The 17,012-nt window shown below is 41.3% G+C and overlaps 1 protein-coding gene across 1 annotated transcript in view; it reads left to right on the forward strand.

Moving 5' to 3' along the window:
* Positions 1 to 10,733: 10,733 nt before the first annotated feature.
* The window catches only part of CFTR (CF transmembrane conductance regulator), an 88,553-nt gene continuing 82,274 nt past the window's right edge, over positions 10,734 to 17,012 (forward strand). The window contains exon 1 of the mRNA XM_033059032.1: positions 10,734 to 10,897. Within this exon, the coding sequence (XP_032914923.1) occupies positions 10,845 to 10,897 (53 nt within the window). The 5' untranslated portion in view covers positions 10,734 to 10,844. The remainder of the gene's footprint in view (positions 10,898 to 17,012) is intronic.

The following is a 17,012-nucleotide window of genomic DNA, read 5'->3' on the forward strand; positions in this document are numbered from 1 at the left end:
TATAGGAACAGTGTTAAATTTGAGCATAAGATCATGGTTTGGGGACTTCTTTTGCAGAATAGTAGTAGTAGGATGTGATTCATTACACTGTTATTTGGGAGGACTTCAGGGAAGGACTGCTTTTTATTTCAGATGGATTCTTGTAATGATTGAGTTATGAACATCCAATTGCTCTATTGAATTGTTACTCTCACAGAAACTTTTGGGAGACTGATAAAAACTACAACTACTCTTGAAATAGAATTTAAAGTTTTTAACAGGTAATGGCATAAAAAAGAATATTTTTTTCCAGAAAACCTGGGGAATCAGGAAGAATTTTATACTAAGGCTTCTAGAAGCAATGAGTAATTATTAAACCACTTCTAGTGATACAGTTAATGATCAAAACAGCAATGACAGAAGTATAATGAGAACAGTGGATTAACTATAAGGAAAGGCATTTGATAATGTAGCATTTGGTTAATGGCATTGAAACTGCTGTTTGAAAATAAATTTAATCATAAGCATAGCATGTGGGAGTATTACATCTAATTGATTCAGAGATGATTAAAAGAGATTTTTGATTGATCAGGTTGGGTTTGGATCACATGCTTCATCTTTTACTGAGTTGCAGCAGAAAATTAAGGAACACTGCACTTGATTTGGTTTAGGCTACTGTTTACCTTTCTCTGCCTTTATTCTTTTAGCATATATATAATTACAGGACGATCTAAGGGCTCTTTTTAGATAAATGATATCTGAAGGATTCTGGTTTTTGCAAGCCACTGATGGGTGTGGATCCTGGCTTGGGTTAGGCCTAATTATTAAAGAAAATGCCAATCTCCTAGAAGAATACAAAGGACATTTTTTAAAATACAAAATCAGAACCTGAAAATCATGGATCAGGCAGGGAAATATCACCAAGCAGTTGCTCTCTTGTTGGGGCAGCACTGGTCCACATGAGTTTTAATTTAATTACTCATTAATATTTTGGGGGGTTATCCCAAATGGGAATGAGTTGGTCTCTGTGTGTGTACAATTTTAGCACCCCCTCCTCATGAGCTCTGTTATATGGAGGATATTTCTTTACTGTTCTGTAGATCATCTTTTATTCTGATGTTATCAAGCTTGTTGCTGGGCATCAGCTGTGCCTAAATAAGGGTAGGTTACTCTTTCTGTATTTTCTTTTTGAAAAGCTGCCTTTTTGCAGTGGAATCTGTTTGCTGTTCCTGTCTGCCCAAGCTGACTACTTGTGACAAGTTACCAACTCAAGCTCTTTGGATATAGACGATGTGCTAGACTGGGTGTAGGTACTTGATGTTCTAGCCTCTGTTTTGAGAGGGAACTTTTCCCCAGGCATTTGTAGTAGAATAAGCATATTTGTAGTTAGACATCAAGGTGCTGGAATGGTCTCGTTGCTTAGAAAAGCTACCTCCTCATATTCTCACTGTTATGAGTTCCTATGACATATCTCAGGACAAATACCTTGTTTACCATTTTGGTGTTTAGGATTTTTTTACTATTTATAATTTTTTTTTCATTTATACATACATAAAATGATTTGTGTCAGCTATACCAGTGGTGATATGCATTTTTCAGCATGGTATCCATTTTAAAATTCTCATTTTCTTTCCTAGCATAATCTTTAAGAATAAAATTTAATTATTTCTGTTACTCCCTTTCTTCTAGCCTTCAGTGCTTCTATTCTTAGCATAGCATCTAGAATTCAGGAAACATAACCTTCAACTTTTTTTCTAGTTTTGGTCTTTTTATTGGTTTTCTTAAAAATCTCTTTAGAAAGAGAGTCAGAAATCTCACCACACCTCTGTTTAACTACTTCTTTCTAAAAATCATAAATGTCTACTTCTCTTTCTGACTTCTCTCCACTTACGCACCCTTGCCCACCTTCTTCCCACCCAGGTGTAACAGGGTGAACCTGCTCTTTCAAAAGTGTGTTTGGTCTGCTTGACTGAGACAAGCAGAAAGGTAGCTGAGGTTGGGTGAAGGAGGAGCCTAATGAGAAGCCTTTAATATGCATGCTGCTAGCTCTTCTTTTTACAGGTTTTCTCACAATCTAAAAGTTTGTCTCACTTGTTTATCATATCTTACCTTCAAAATGAAAGCAGCTTGAGGAGAGTGACTAGAATCCTGATTTAATTGACCTTAGTAGAACTGCAATAATGGGGAAAACAATTTACAAGGTAATAAAGTAAATAAATGGAAAATATCTCTTATATCTGATTTTCAAAATGAAATTATTTTATAGAAAACAGATGCATAAGTGTTCATATTACTTCATTTTCTTGCTAGTACTCTTCCTTGTTTTCCAGCTTTAAAAGAAGCTTCTAAAGCCGTATTATATTTGTCAGAAAGAAATTGTCTTTATGTCAATTAAAAATTCTTTAGTTTCCTGCTGCCAAATGTATATGACAGACCTATATACTGTGATTCCCAATCCTAGTCAGCATCCTATCCAGGTTATGACAGTAAAAATAGTAAAGCTACAGGAGATGTTTTGTGCTAACAAAACATACACCAAATGTTGTCTCCTAAATTCACAGATTGTCTTAATAAAAAGGCATTTCAGATTTTAAAAAATAATTATTGTAAATGCATTAAATACTTCCCTTCCTATGTACATGTCTGTTTGTGTCCTGAGTCCTTATAAGCTTAACAAAGCTGTGGGTCATTGACTTTTGCAGCTTAACTATGCATCAAATAAAAAAGCATTTCCCTTTACTTTTGTATTATGCAAAAGTGTAAACAAAAGTCTTGATATTGTTTGTCTTTCCTGTATATTATTTCAAATACATAATTTTTAAATTGTTGTCTAATTTCTATGATATTTTTCTGAGAAGATGAATGAGACTGAAACAAATATTTGATGAGAAATAATTTCATTTCTGTACAATATAATTAAATATTTTAATTATTAGTTTCTATCTTATAATTTATACCTTGTGTTGTCCACTCTTTTTTCATTCTGCTGTCTACAATTAGACCCACTGAAAGTTCCTTCCATCAATGGTTATATTAATTTATAGCCCATTAGTATGCATGAAGAGACCACATTTTTCCTTTCACACAAGCACAGGGAATTGTAAATTACAGTAATTTCACGAATACAAGCCACAGCAATTTGACAAAAATTTTGGTGGAAACCCGGAAGTGCGGCTAATACTCGGGGGCAGCTAATATGTGGATAATTTTCTGACGTTTACAACCCCAGATGTGCCAGAGAGGGCGCCGAGCCAAGCACCTGCCAGTAAAAGCCGGCATTCCGCGATTGTTAAAAAGTGTTACTCTGTTGCCCTGGCTCCCTGCAGGCAGCATGGGGGGCGGGGAGAGAGGCGGGAGAGCTCTCTTCTTCCCTCCTCTGCCGCAGCCCAGGGGAGAGATGGGGGGGCCCCGCACCGCCATTGCCGCGGCTCGGGGAGGAGGAAGGGGGGCTCTGCCCCCGCCCTCCGCTGCCATGGCAGGAACAGGGGGTGCTCCGTGCCCGGCCGGCGCCGCGGCGTGAGCGGGGCGCGCTCTCCATGCCCAGCCGGCGCCGCAGCAGGAGCGGGGCCGGGGCAAGCGAACCCAGAGGCGGCAGCCAACCCCGAGCGGCACCACCGAGCTGGGCCACCTGGCCCCGTCAGCAGCCCCTAGCGGGCCAAGCCTGCACAGCCTTAGTTGAGCCAGTAAACCCCCCGCCATGCCTTGGTTCTGTTACTATTTGGCAACTTTGTTGCATGCGGGTCCTCGCTGCGAACGACAGAGCGGCTTATATTCAGGTGCGGCTTATTTATGGACAAAGAACGAAATATTTGCCAACACCCAGAGATGTGGCTTATACTCAGTGCGGCTTGTATTCGTGAATTTACTGTAAGTTTTTGTTAGCCAGCAAGAGAGATGTCTATGTAAGGGTAGAGTATTAAATTCCTGTTTTTAATTTCTGTGGTAAATGCAGTTAGAAATAAAACTGCAAATATTTTCCCTTTCTTAAGTAATAAACCCAGTTTGTTAGTTATAACAGTTTTTGTGTATACCTGTATACCTGGCTATGAAAGTATTGTGCTAACATTGACCAGCTTAATAGTCCTAATTGTAGCTAGCTAATTAGAGAAACCCCTGGGTAGGAAAATGAAATGCAACTTTTAAAAGAGCCTTTTTGATTCTACAGTCTAATCTGAAAATGCTTTCTCTGATAACTCCTCAGAACTGCTCAAGTCTATTTCAGTGTTCAGTGTGTTAAATTTGTCCATTTTTTCTTACTTTCTCTCAGAACACAATATTACCATGTTTCTCTACTCCCATGCAAAAAAAAAAAATTGAGATTATCCATTTTCCCATTCTTCTGTGGATAGAAACTCAGACACCTGACAAGTGTGATTTGTTTGGTTTTATTGGTTGGTTTTGTTTATTTATTTTTCTTCAATCAAATAACACCTTTCCTTTCAGATAAAAAAACCCCAGAGAAACAAAATCAAGCAAAACAAAATGCCACATTGTCCCTCATTTGAAAGACAGACTTTAAATAAAGGATTGCAACTTGGGTTCCATGAAGCAGCTCATGATTGGATGCTTGACTGTCTTCAAGTCAAATAGGTTTAGCAGAGCAAACTCAGAAAACTCATTTCAGAATTATCATTCAGGTAGATTTCTTACCAGGCAGGAGAGATAATGGCACTCATTCAGGAGCAGAACTCAGTAGAACATTAATTTCATCACCAGTTTTTAAGTCTTTGCAAGGCACCTCAGCCTTTGGTGGACCAGCTTCTTATTCCTTTATATATGTTATTACATTGGTATGTAAAGTTTGGGGGTTTTTAGTAAGTAATTCAAAAGTCACAGACCTGAGTTGCTCTATAAACCCTTATATTCCTTGCTCCCTTATTTTTGCAGTGTTAACAGTGATAGCCAGTATTTTACAATAAGCCTTAATTTACCTAGAGCCCTGTAAGATTGAATTGTTCTTCAGGTTTACTTGCAACAGTGGCAGGCTGGTCTTGATGATCAAACTTTATGTTCTGTCAGTTTAGCAATTTTTATTAAAAAGTGTCATCTTAAAAGATAATTTCTCACATCTCAGGAATTCCTTTTTAAGTGGAGGAATGCATTTTTATCAACCAGTTCTATGAACAGCTTCAAGCCTGATGCCTGCTTTAGCACTGATAGCACACACTATTGTGCTGTGATTGTCTAACATGATTCTTTATCCTGTAACATGAACTTTTTTCATGCAGAAAAGTCATAGGGTATTTTTTAAATAAAGGGAGAAAAAAGGGAGTTTTATCCATAGCTGTATAATGGTGGGTTTCTCCTGCTGTCACTTGCGTAAAGCACAGCTTGACATAAATCTACACATCTTCGGTAAGTCTTGCTCTTAGCCTCAAAAATCTTAACTATTCAAAATACAGCTATACCTGCTTGGCTTAGCACAAGTAGCTTCAAGATCTCATTAAGAGAAACTTTTAACCTCATATAAATTTTTCATTGTGTCCACTGTGAAAGGTTTTTGATTAAACTCAGTAACTCATTACATTCTGATGACATCTGCCATTAAAAAAAAAAAAAAAGACATCACTTCTCATTTTGGCTGGGAGAAAACCCTTTGTGAAAATGTCAGTGACCCAATCCTTGTTCTGAAAAGGCTTTTGGTTTTCTGAAGCTTGACTGCTTGACCTAATAAAGGGCTTTAACCCACCAACCTGGATTTCAGTGTGGCCTCTGGCAATTATCTGGGAGTGGGCTGAGAATGCTCAGAGAACTGCATGGAAAACAGGGAATTGTATGCTGCTCCAGACTTTGTCTTAATGTGGAGCCCTGTCTGCCCCTCTACCCACATAGTGATCTCAAAATTCTTGGGTATCTTTCAGGGGAGAGATTACCCCATCTTTAAATTTATTTATTTATTTATTTTTATTCTGAATATTAAAGCAACTTCCTTATTGAAGAGGCAATTGCAGAGGCAATTCTAGACTATTTCAAGACTAGAAAAAAAGACCACATCTTACAGTTCTTTTGTAACAGGAATAATGAGGTTTGCTTCTAACTTTTTCCATTAAGTTCAGAAAAAATTTTGACCTATATAGAGTGTTTTAGGCAAGAGTAGCAGACACCAAACTAAGCATACTTTCAAAAAGTAATTAATTAAGGATCCATTGTGCTGCATGGATTCACATGGTAGAGTTTATACTGCATGATCCTTGCAGTAACATTCCAGTAAAGATGATTCCAGTCTCAGGACTCTGAAAGGAACTCAAGCTCTTTCTCTTTTAAGCAGTTGTAAATAATTAAGCAGTTTTTGTTATGCTCTAGGTAGTTCAATAATCTTTGTTGCTCAACTGTTTAAGATTGCCAGTGTGTGCCTTTTATTGAGTCACAGAAGGTATCAATCTTGGATTTTTGCCCTTTTAACCTCAATAATACCATTGTTCTGGGATTATTACATGACAGTATGAAGAGGAAGAAGTTTGAGCTATCTTTGGAAATGTAAACCTTGCAAGCTTGTCTGACTTGGATTTTCAGGCTCTTAACTCCTCTTACTACTTCTAGACTGAAAGCAAACAAACCCTGAATAAGTTTTCAGAAATATGTTTTTCTACTGCAACTTCCAAAGAACCAAATATATTTTATCAAGTGAAAAAATGTACCCTACAGTTGATACCAGTTGTTTTTTTTCATTAGCTTCACAATTTGTCAAAAGCTGTCTTTTTTTCTTTTTTTTTTTTTTTTTTTTTCTGTAGATACCATGTCTGCCAGGACAGCTGCTGTTTCTGATTAAGCTGTGAACAAATTGTTAAAACCCATCACAAGTCTTGATATTATGGGGGTTACTAACAGAGGGCTTTCACCATTTTAAGAAATCTGTTAGAAAAATGAGCAGTATCATTTTCTTATGTAATCAAGGCCAAAGTCTGAACTTCCTCTGTTCAGATTCCAGATCCTTTAGGACTTTATTTGACATGAACTTAGTCAGCAAGATTTCAGTAGATTTCAGTCAGTACTTTGACAGATCATGTAGAAAGGCAGATCAAAATGACACTTCAGTAGGTCTAAAAGTTGTTTTGATGCATTGATATAAATAGAAATATGCTGTCACAGAATCATGTGCTTCTGAATGAAATAATACATTTTTGTTTCCCTTACTGTTTGTCAACAATTTCAAAAAGGCTTAAAAAATACCTTCCAGTTTAAAAAGGTATTTTTGTACTAGTTATTAACTCCATAGACCAAATGACAGCATATGAACACATCTGAGTTTTGTCTGATGGTTGTTTGATAACTTCACAGCATCTAAAGCAAATTAATGCCCTGCCTTTCTCTGCCTTGCCCCTTGCCATTTTTTTGTACCCTTACTTGCCATGTCAAAGCACTGAATTTTCTTCCTCCAGAGTTCAGATCCCAGTGAAAATGCACCCCTCTGGTGGGGTTCACAGCTAGATCAGAAGCCTTGAATAGCTTTTGGCTTTGGGGCAGAATGGGAACGTGTACCCAAAGGCAGGAGAGAGGTGAAGGTACAGCCCCCAGGGTAGAAATCAATTTAAATTGCCATGAACACGGAAGCACCTAACCAGCCAGTCTGTTTTTCATGGATGTGACCTCTGACTGCCCATGGCCCTCGCCTGGTTGAGTTACCCCTGCACGAGTGGGAGCCAGAGCTACCACGGTGATGGCACAGGGAACCAGCCTTTACTCACCCTCCCCTTCTCGTGCCTGGGTGTCGGACTCAGCCTCCCTGTGCTTTCTTCCAAGTCCAATAGATGGTGGATGTGGATACATCTGAAGGATGAAGTAGCTATTGTGTCAGTGTATCAAGCTCCTTTTCTGTAAAAGTGAAAGAAGTTCATGTAAATGAAATGCATAAATAATACTTTAGTTGGAGGTATTTCAGTCCCTAAAGAAGAACAGAAATATTACAGTTTATTCCTACTCTCAGTAATGGTAATGACAAGTTTTGCATCCATGTCAGCTGAGTATGTTTAAGATTACCCCTCTGAAATAAGCAAAAAAATGTACCAGTGGAAACTTTGTGGATACGTGAGAGAAAAATGACAATAAATATATATAACAAAACCAAGAGTTTAGGAGTTTTTGATTGAGGGGTATGTGTGTGTGAAAGCATCTGATTTATTTGCAACACTGTTGGATCGCAGAGCAGGGAAGCCATCACTCCATGGGTTTTGGTGAACATAGCCATAGTTGGTGCTTAAGGAAGTAGGCAAAGAAATATTCTAAGTTTAGAGAAGAGTTCAAAATTAGGGAAAGTTCATAGAATTTTTCGTGTAAGAAAAATTACATAACCAATGATGATTGATGGGATGTCTTTGTTAGTCCCAAATTTGCTACAACTGCGTGCAAATCAGCTTTTATGGTAATAGCCACAGGGAGATACTGTTATGAAGAATACTTCATTACCCATTGACATTTTAATTGGTGTAGACCTCATCCACTAATGGTTTCAGATGACTAACATACCTCACTTTCTAATATAAATTTAAAAAAAAAAAGAAAGAAAAAAAGAAAAGTCTAATCCCCTGATCAGTTTCTGCTTTATTCGCTTGTATCCCAGAGATCCAAAGGCTAGGAAGAGGAAGGGTCTGGAGCAGGAGAGTGTGCGTTGTTTAGAAGAATGGGTTTGGAGTCTGATTCGTTGATCTCAAAGGTCTTTTCCAACCTAGTTGATTCTCTGATTCTGTCTTTAACGTTTCATTGTTTTTTTAATGAAGTGAAAGAATTTGGTAGGTCTAGGTGATCTGCATGTCAGGGCCTACCCAAAGAACTTCTCTCAGAGGCCGATGGAGCATGTAGGATTTCAGCCCTGCCCCGGCTCCCGCAGAGGGGGCATCTGAGTCCTCATTCTGTTCCTATTTAAGCTCCCTGACCGCTGGAGGGGCTGGCGGGCTGTCAGTGCCGCATCAGAGAGCGGCGGGAGATGCCTTCCAGGCGCCCGGCACCGAGCTCCCGGAGTCTTGGCTGCGGGGTGCGATGCGGGATGCGGTGCAGTACAGGGCGCATTGGGCTGCGGGTGCGGGGCGGGGTGCAGTGCGCGATGCGGGGTGCGGGGCGGGGTGCACTGGAGTGCGCAGTACAGTGCGGTAGGGGGTTCACTGGAGTGCGGGGTGCAGTGCGGTGCGCGGTGTGGTGCGGTACAGTGCGGTAGGGGGTTCATCGGCGGACGGGGCGCAGTGCGGGGCGCAGTGCGGGCGGGGTGCATTGCGGTGCGCGGTGCAGGGTGCACTGGGGTGCCCTGGGGTGCGCGGTGCGGGATGGCCTGGCGCCCCGGGCCCGGCTCCACTAGGTGGCAGGATGCCGAAGGGCTCCGCGCTGCTGTCCCGGAGCCCGGGAGGATTTAGCCCTGCCTCTACGTATTGTCTGAGGACATGATAAAATGCGGACAGTTTCCTGGAGTCCTGCCTGCCCCGCGTTTCTTACTGGTTTTGTCATTAATGAAGCAGAATCGGGAAGGATTCGAGGGAGGTCTGAGACACAAAGGAGCCCGGAGCAGTGACAGGGTAAGAGGGCACTTGTTGGCTCGTCAATCTACGAGGAAGAATTTCTAAAGCAAAGAGGAATTCTTTATAAAAGCACAGCGGAGTGTAGCGCGAAACGTCGAAATAAAAAGTGTCTGCAAAGTTTGCAAAGAGTAACAGCTGGTTCAATTGTAGCACAAGCTATAAGTCCGTAGAGAAGTACGTTCGCCTCTTCGCGGAGCCAGTTTAGAGAGCAACGGCAGCGCGAATAAGAAAGCATGGTCTTTGCCATCCGTATTTTAAGTTACAGAAATGAAAAGACACTGGAGTGTGTAAATATAAAAATAAAGCAGCAAATAAAATTAAATCCTGTACAGAATTAAATCACACGTTCTCTTTTTCTTGCTTCTTGTAATCTTTGTCTCGTTCAAGTATGCTTTCTGCTGTGCGCCATTACAGCAGTGATTTTGTTTGTATGTCACACATATAAAGCTTTAGAAACAGCCTTAGTGCTAGATCTGGGTGTTTGAGCTAAACTTGCTGAAGATGTAACTTCAGTTCCCAGTCCTCTCGGTTCAGGTACGGGCCTGACAGAGGACTTGAAAAACTGAAGCAAATGTATTTTAAAGCGGGTATGATCGCGCTTGCCCCGCACCCTTCCCTGGGCTGGCCGCCCGCCCTCCGCCTTAAGCCCGAGTGCTGCTACGCTCGCCCGCGGGTCCGCGCACAGGGGCGGCGGGCGGGGGCTTGTGGCCCTGGGTACCCACCGAGACCAAACGCCGCTAAAGCCGGCCTCGGCTCCCGCGGCTCTCGAGGCTGCAAACAGGCGCCCTGCTACTGGCCCGGGCTCTGCGGTGAGGAGCTGCGCACTCGGGAGGGCGAGGGAGTGCCGCGCCCCGACGGGGCTGTCCTCGCCGCGCTGTCCCCGCTGCCCTGGACCGAGGGCAGAAGGCGCATCTGGAGGGGGGCTTCCCCCACCTCGGCACTTGGTCAGAAGAGGGGTTTACTGCTGGCGAGAGGCTGGGGACCGGCGCGGAGTGACTCGGGAAGCTGAGTCGGCAGGTGGAGGTAACGGGCTGGGCAGAGCCGTCGGGGAGCGGGGAGGAGGGTGCGGGGGGAGCGGCGGGGCGCGCCCCGTGCGCGGTGCCGGGCGCGGCGGGGAGGCGGGGGAGGAGCGGCGGCGGCAGCAGCGCACGGGCTGGGGCCCCAGCCCGCCCGCCTTTGAACCGGGGCAAAGCAGAGGCGGGGAGAGGGGCCGGGGCAGGAGGCGGCCGGTGACATCAGAGCGGCCGGGCGGATAAGGTGGGAGAGCCGCAGGAGCGGAGCGGGCGAGCGAGGCGTCAGCGATTAGCGCCTGCCTCCTGTTCCGCGCTCAGCGCATCTTAGCGCACCTCGCCTAACCTCACCATGCAGAGGTCTCCCCTGGAGAAGGCGAACATCCTCTCCAAACTTTTCTTCAGGTGGGAGCCGCGGTGCGGCGGGACGCGTGCGGAGGGGGCAGTGGGCCGGGCTGGGCAGCGGCAGGCGGGGAGCTCCGGGGGCTCCGCGCCCCCCGCCCAGCCCACTCCGCCGAGAAGGGAACCGAGCTCTGGGCGCCTGTTGGCTCTGCAAAGTCTGTGCGCAGAGGGGAGAGCGGTGGGAGCCTTGCTTGTTGATGAGATCACTCTTTTCTTTTGTTGTTGCTGGGGTTTTAGCACCAGGAATGGGCTCTGTCAGGTGCCATAAACCTTTGCTGGACCCGGAGAGATGAATTTATGACATAATTTGAGCAACCTTTGGTAATTGCTCAACTAGTTAATCTGTTATTTCACGTAAACTTTGAGAACACAGTGGGGTGGTAGGGAGCAGGGGGGGATTGCTCTCAGAACAAGGATTCCTTCTGTTTGGCTCTTTGAGTGTTTAGCATTTGCTCAATGTGCAAGTGTAATATATGATCTTACTGGAAACAGTTCCTTGTAAGCCTTGAAAATGTTCTCTTACAAGCAAACTTCTTAGTGCCTTTTCTTTCCAAAAACTTTAAATAAAAAGAGAAAGAGCCTCTACCAGTGCCTGGGCACAATGTACCTTGTAAGACAATATGGAAACTGAATATGTCTTATGTGACATCGCTAGAAATGACAATGTGAACTGGAAAGAACAAATAATCTTTTTGGCATTGGCCCACACAGCACTGGTTTTGCCAGAATATTGGTTCCCCTTTTGTTACTGGAGGGTCTTTTGCATGGCAAGGAAGGAAATCTTCATGGCTGAGATGAGAGCACGTGGTGTAAACATTGTCATGAGGTCTCTACCTGAAAAACGGAGGGCTTTTAGCTCACTTTTAAATCGTTTTGGGATAGCATTCAGCAGGTTGGTCTGTATGTTTTTTTAAAAGTTTCTTAATGGAAGGGAGTCTGTATGAGTCCCTGTTTGCCTGTCTCCCCTCACCCTTTGGCTCATTTTAGCCTGATGTGATAGAGGAGCATGATCCCAAATATAACTTGTTCCTAAAGTTTTACAAACATCCAGGTAAAAGTAGGTTTTCGCCAATGGTGCTGCAGTGGGAAAGAAGCCATGCTTGATGCCAGATATTGTTAGAACCAGAGAGTATGCACGACAGCAGTGTAAGTAATGACAAATTCTCCATAAATGATGCTTTAGTCAGCTCCTGTCAAGTTATAAGACAGAAATCAGTAGGAAATAAATCTGTATATTAATTTAATTGTTTGAGGGGCCACTTGCTCTATTTAATTTTTTTTCTTTAAAAATTTCTATAAATTTACCATCCTAGAACCTCGGGTTTTGATGGTGTGAAGAAAAAACCCAGTAAGATAAAGCAAATATATTTCTGATTCCGACCATAGTGAAAGTTTGCATGCCTGAAACCAGATGCAATTCATGCTCATTAAGTACATAATTAACCAGCCTGAGGCCTAAGCTCATCTTCTAAATCACAGTCCTTAAGTCAATTGAATGGTGTTTTAATCACGTTCATCATGCATGATGCATTACACTGTACCAGCCATCGACCAGGTGACTGTCACAGCGATAATAATGAAGTATATGAAGTTAAGGAGATGCTCACAATGAATATTAACTAGAGCAAAGAAATGGAAAAAAGATGTATGGAGAGAGATTGCTTTTTCTCAATGATAATGAAATATTTGCTATCAAGTACAACACAGTACGTGTTTCAGTGAAGAAACTTTTATAAGAGTCTGCAATGCATTTATGAGTGAAATACCAATCTGAATATAATTTGATAAGTTGAAGATCATATTAGCAGAAGTGATGTCAAAATATTAGCTATGATTATTCAGGAAATCTTGTTGATAAATATATTACTATTTAATATTGTACAAGCTGTTATCTGCTATAGGTGTGCAAACTTATTGGCAAGGTTTTATTGCTTCATAATCTATCCTGTTTGGGTGGGAGAGATAGGTTTAACATGTGTTAAAGTCAGAATGTAGCTCTCTGCTCATAAGTGAATAGTTTATACAGGTTTCAGTTTTGTTTGGACATTTTTTCTTAATGCTTTATGCAAAAAAAAAAAGTGAGAAAATATCTTGGTATGCAAAGAGTAGTATCTTATAGAAAGTGTTACCTTTTTGTTGCATTAGTGATAGTGATACTACTGGGGCAAAAAAAGAACATAATTGTTAGGGGTGGTCATGATAGAAAGCATTTAAAATTAGAAACTATTTTACACCCAAAATTTTAACCAATTTTGGTTTAAAACCTGAGCTTTAGTGCTTAAGAAACAAGGTGTGAAAACAAGTGGTTTGAGATTTTCCATTAGTGGAACACTTAGAAAACACTTAGATACTGAGAGTTTGGGGTTTCAGAGATTGTTTTGCATCATCTTGTATTTTCCTTTTTACATTTTCAGAGTTGATCTCTTCCCAACCACATGCAAAACATTCTTTCTGTTCATTGGCAACTTTTTATCTTGCTTAAAGAAAACGGAGTTTTATGCAGAAGCATCATATGCTTAACTTCATATTTATTGTGAAGCTTCACTATTGTCTTTGTAACCATTGCTTATTTTCTTTTGGAACTTTGGGGTTTTGCAGGGTCAAGGCCGTACCTTTTGTCACAAACAATATCAGACTACTTTGCAACTACCTAGTTTTTATTGAAAATTAACTGAGATCAGGAAGTCTTGTTAATTAATCAATTTTTATCTGAGAACTGACATTCAGAGTTATTCCAGGAGTTTCAAAAATAGGTGGAACTGTGGGACTTTTCTTTTGCATGCAACTTTAGATATTAAAATACAAGTTTTCAAAAAGAAATCATTGTGCTTGTGTCCAAATCTTTAAACATATACTTTTGCTATTAAATGTGACAACTCTTGGCAAGACCTTGTACTTTAGTACCTGATTCATTATTAAATCCATGTGAGAAATACAAACTAACCTAGCTTTTGTGTCAAGTCTTCTCATGGATTCAATCAGCTCTGCTCTAGTTGCTTCTAGCTTTCCAAACCAGAGGAAAAGAAATCTACACATTTATAGAGCTGTCCAGTGGCTCCTAGAACAATTTAGCCAGCACGGGATAAACGCTGGATTAATTCTTCTCCCCTGTGTGTGTTGTGAGGGCTAGGAAAAGAAACGCAATTCTATACCTCACCTCCTCTAGGAAGCAGGACCAAGTGTTACCACTGTTTGGCAGTGAAGGTGTTTTAGTTCTCCATCTCTGGCTCAGCTACTTTTCAGAGCATAAATCAAGAGTGACTCTGTACTCTTCCGAATAAAAAAACTTCGCATATCCTAGTTCCTGGTGTGAGACTTTTTATGACGTCTGCTAATAATCTTTAAGGTAGATAAGAGAATTCAGGACTTCAGTTTTGAAAGTACTTAGCCCATATGCTACAGAAATGCTATCCTATCACTCTTTCTATCTTAATTCAGTCATAATTCCCAGTTTAAGAGTGCCTTGTACAAGATAGTTTCTGGTTTGAAAAAGCATTTTCATGAGAACTGATTCCCTTCAGAAAAAGGAACTAATGCCAGACCTTCTCTGGGCAGTCCCTCCTCTATCCTTGAGCTGCCTACTTTAGAATCCAATGCCACCAAGTTACTTAGGATTTTCGTTCTTGAATTGGAAAATCTTGTGTTTTCCTTGCCAAGTCTGTGATTTAATGTGTCCATTTTTACTCAAAGTTTCTCTTGAAACTGTCCTGAGTTCCTAAAAGTCCCAGACTTTGTATAGGAAGCTTAAAGGCCTAATTCAGGTCTACAAATTTCAATCTGGAGGACAGGTGTCTGTAAATTGTCATAACCAATATATATTTGGAGTCTCCCTTATCAGTACCTAGCTATAGCACTGTGGCCATCTTTCCTCATGGAAGAAGGAGCCTCTGCGTACAGTAGCAGATAATTGGCACAGTGTTGTGCCTCAGTTTCTGGGGCAGTCAGCTTAAACACTCATACAAGTCAATGTTTCTATAGTATATTCTTATGAGTGTACCTAGCCCTGATGAGCTGCCTTTCACTGATCCCAGGCAGTGGTAAATCCTGGCTGGTAGTGACAACCAGGCACAGATGCAGCTGCAAGCACAGATTATGGCCCTGAGAGGCTGCCTGGTTTTTTGTCTGTTGTCACAAGTGGTCCTTGGAGACCTGCTGGTCTGCCAGTTCTTCAGACCTGTCTAAAACAAGGTGCCAGCTTCTGAAAGTCAGATGGTTCAAAGATGCAAGTTTTGGATTTCTTCTGAAAATTTGACTTCTATTGCTGTTTCCAAGGTAAAATATGGAAACTTGAAGTGAACTAGAGAAAGGATGCAGAGTGTCCTACACTTCAAGTAATTTCAGTCAGAGGAATACCTTCTTTAACAATAAGGCTAAATTGTCCTTGGCTCAGCCTTTGGTCTAATGACCAAAAGTGCAAACCTTGCATAGCCAGGGACCTTCTCTGACTGGTTTATAACTTTTAAGCACAGATGCCTGGATCAAGTTGCATCTGACTTCTGAAATATATTAAAGCCTCTTTTCTTCCTGCAGGAAGAAGACTTACTATCTTGATACTCAAGATAAATTATCAGGCATTTGAAATATTTGCAGACCTGTCTGTACCTTGTTATTTTCTACATGCTTATTTGATTTTGGTGAGATAGAAAGTCCATCCAAATCCTTGATTTTTAAAAAATTTTAAATACTGTAGACAATGACATCGTCAGTAGACTTATTATCTATATTATAGAGGCTTCCAAGTGCACTGACAGAAATTTGAAGTCCTCTGTACTAAGCAAAATATTTGATAAAGAAATCTGTTTTGAAGATCTTTAAGTCAGATAGCACAAAGGATGGATTAAAAAGAAGTTTTCTTACCAGTTCTGTAGAGAAGAAGGTGGGGTATACAAGGATTGTGATTTTTCTTAGAAGTATGTGGTGGAGTCAGTGCAATCTGCTAGAGATCTCCTGTCCAGAACTTTGATTGCACAAGGGCATTTCTGGTGTGACAAAGTCATTTCAGAATATTTCTACAGGGAGCAATTATTACTTCTTTCGCACTGAAGAATCTAAGTCTCTGAATATCTGCATTTTTGGATATGATAAATTTCAAAGTGGTGAGAATAGTGTGACATATTGCAAGAGGTTTCTGCAGGTTGCTGTTATCTTGGTTTATTTTTTTTCTCTTTACCAACCCCCCCAACTTTGCAGCATACATGTGTAGGTATAGTTGTGGAGGCAGGATGGTGCCAACTTGACATCCAGATAATAATGTGTCACATTATGTCCTCTGAAATAAGCAAGTTAAAGGTGAAAATTAACTAGTATACAAGAAGACATATTGAAACACATTGCCAAATTTTGCCATGTGAACTTGTAGATGCAGTTCAACTGCCTCCATGAGAGTTGGGGTATGCCTGGGTGAGACAAGCAAGAACTCAGAGGCTGTTTACATAATAGCCCCTCTCTTATAAGCAAAAGGATCTGCATGAGCTTTTTCAGTCAGCAAGTAGCTAATTCAAGTTTCATTGTCATTGTCCCCAAATTAGGAGTGAATAAGTAGGCTTTTAAGACGTATTTTAAAGAGCATTGTATTTCAATTTAAACCAGAAGCTTTGTGCCTGTCAGATATGGGTAGGCATCCTTCTTTCAGGAGAGGATAGGTAGGAAGGGGGAATTGATCCTGAAGGGCAGTGCTTGGGGTGGGCGGTTGCAGTACAAATGTCTTGACTCCATAGGCAGGGCTGTGCCTTAGGAGAGAATCCTAAGTGTCAGCTGGTAATGTACTTGGTTTTAGCTATATCCCCATATTTTAATGTTGGTATTTATCCTTTATTCCCCCCAAACTTTTAAAATAAAGGATGTGAACCTTTGTTGTATTGAAGTAATTCTGATATCTCACTTTAACTTTCACCTCAACTCATTTTGAAGTTAGTCTGTAACTTCTGGAATGCCTTTATTTCTCTATAGGTCATAAATACAAAGAAAACCACAAAGGTCCCCCCAGTGTTACTTTGATCAAAGCCTGAGACTGTTTTGGAAATCAAAAGATATGAGGCATTTTCTCATTAATTTGCAAGGATCATGCTGAGGAGCAGCATCATCAGATACCAGGATACAGAGAAAATGGCAAAGAGCA

Source organism: Catharus ustulatus, chromosome 4, assembly GCF_009819885.2.
Source record: "Catharus ustulatus isolate bCatUst1 chromosome 4, bCatUst1.pri.v2, whole genome shotgun sequence".
NCBI classification, from domain to species: domain Eukaryota; kingdom Metazoa; phylum Chordata; class Aves; order Passeriformes; family Turdidae; genus Catharus; species Catharus ustulatus.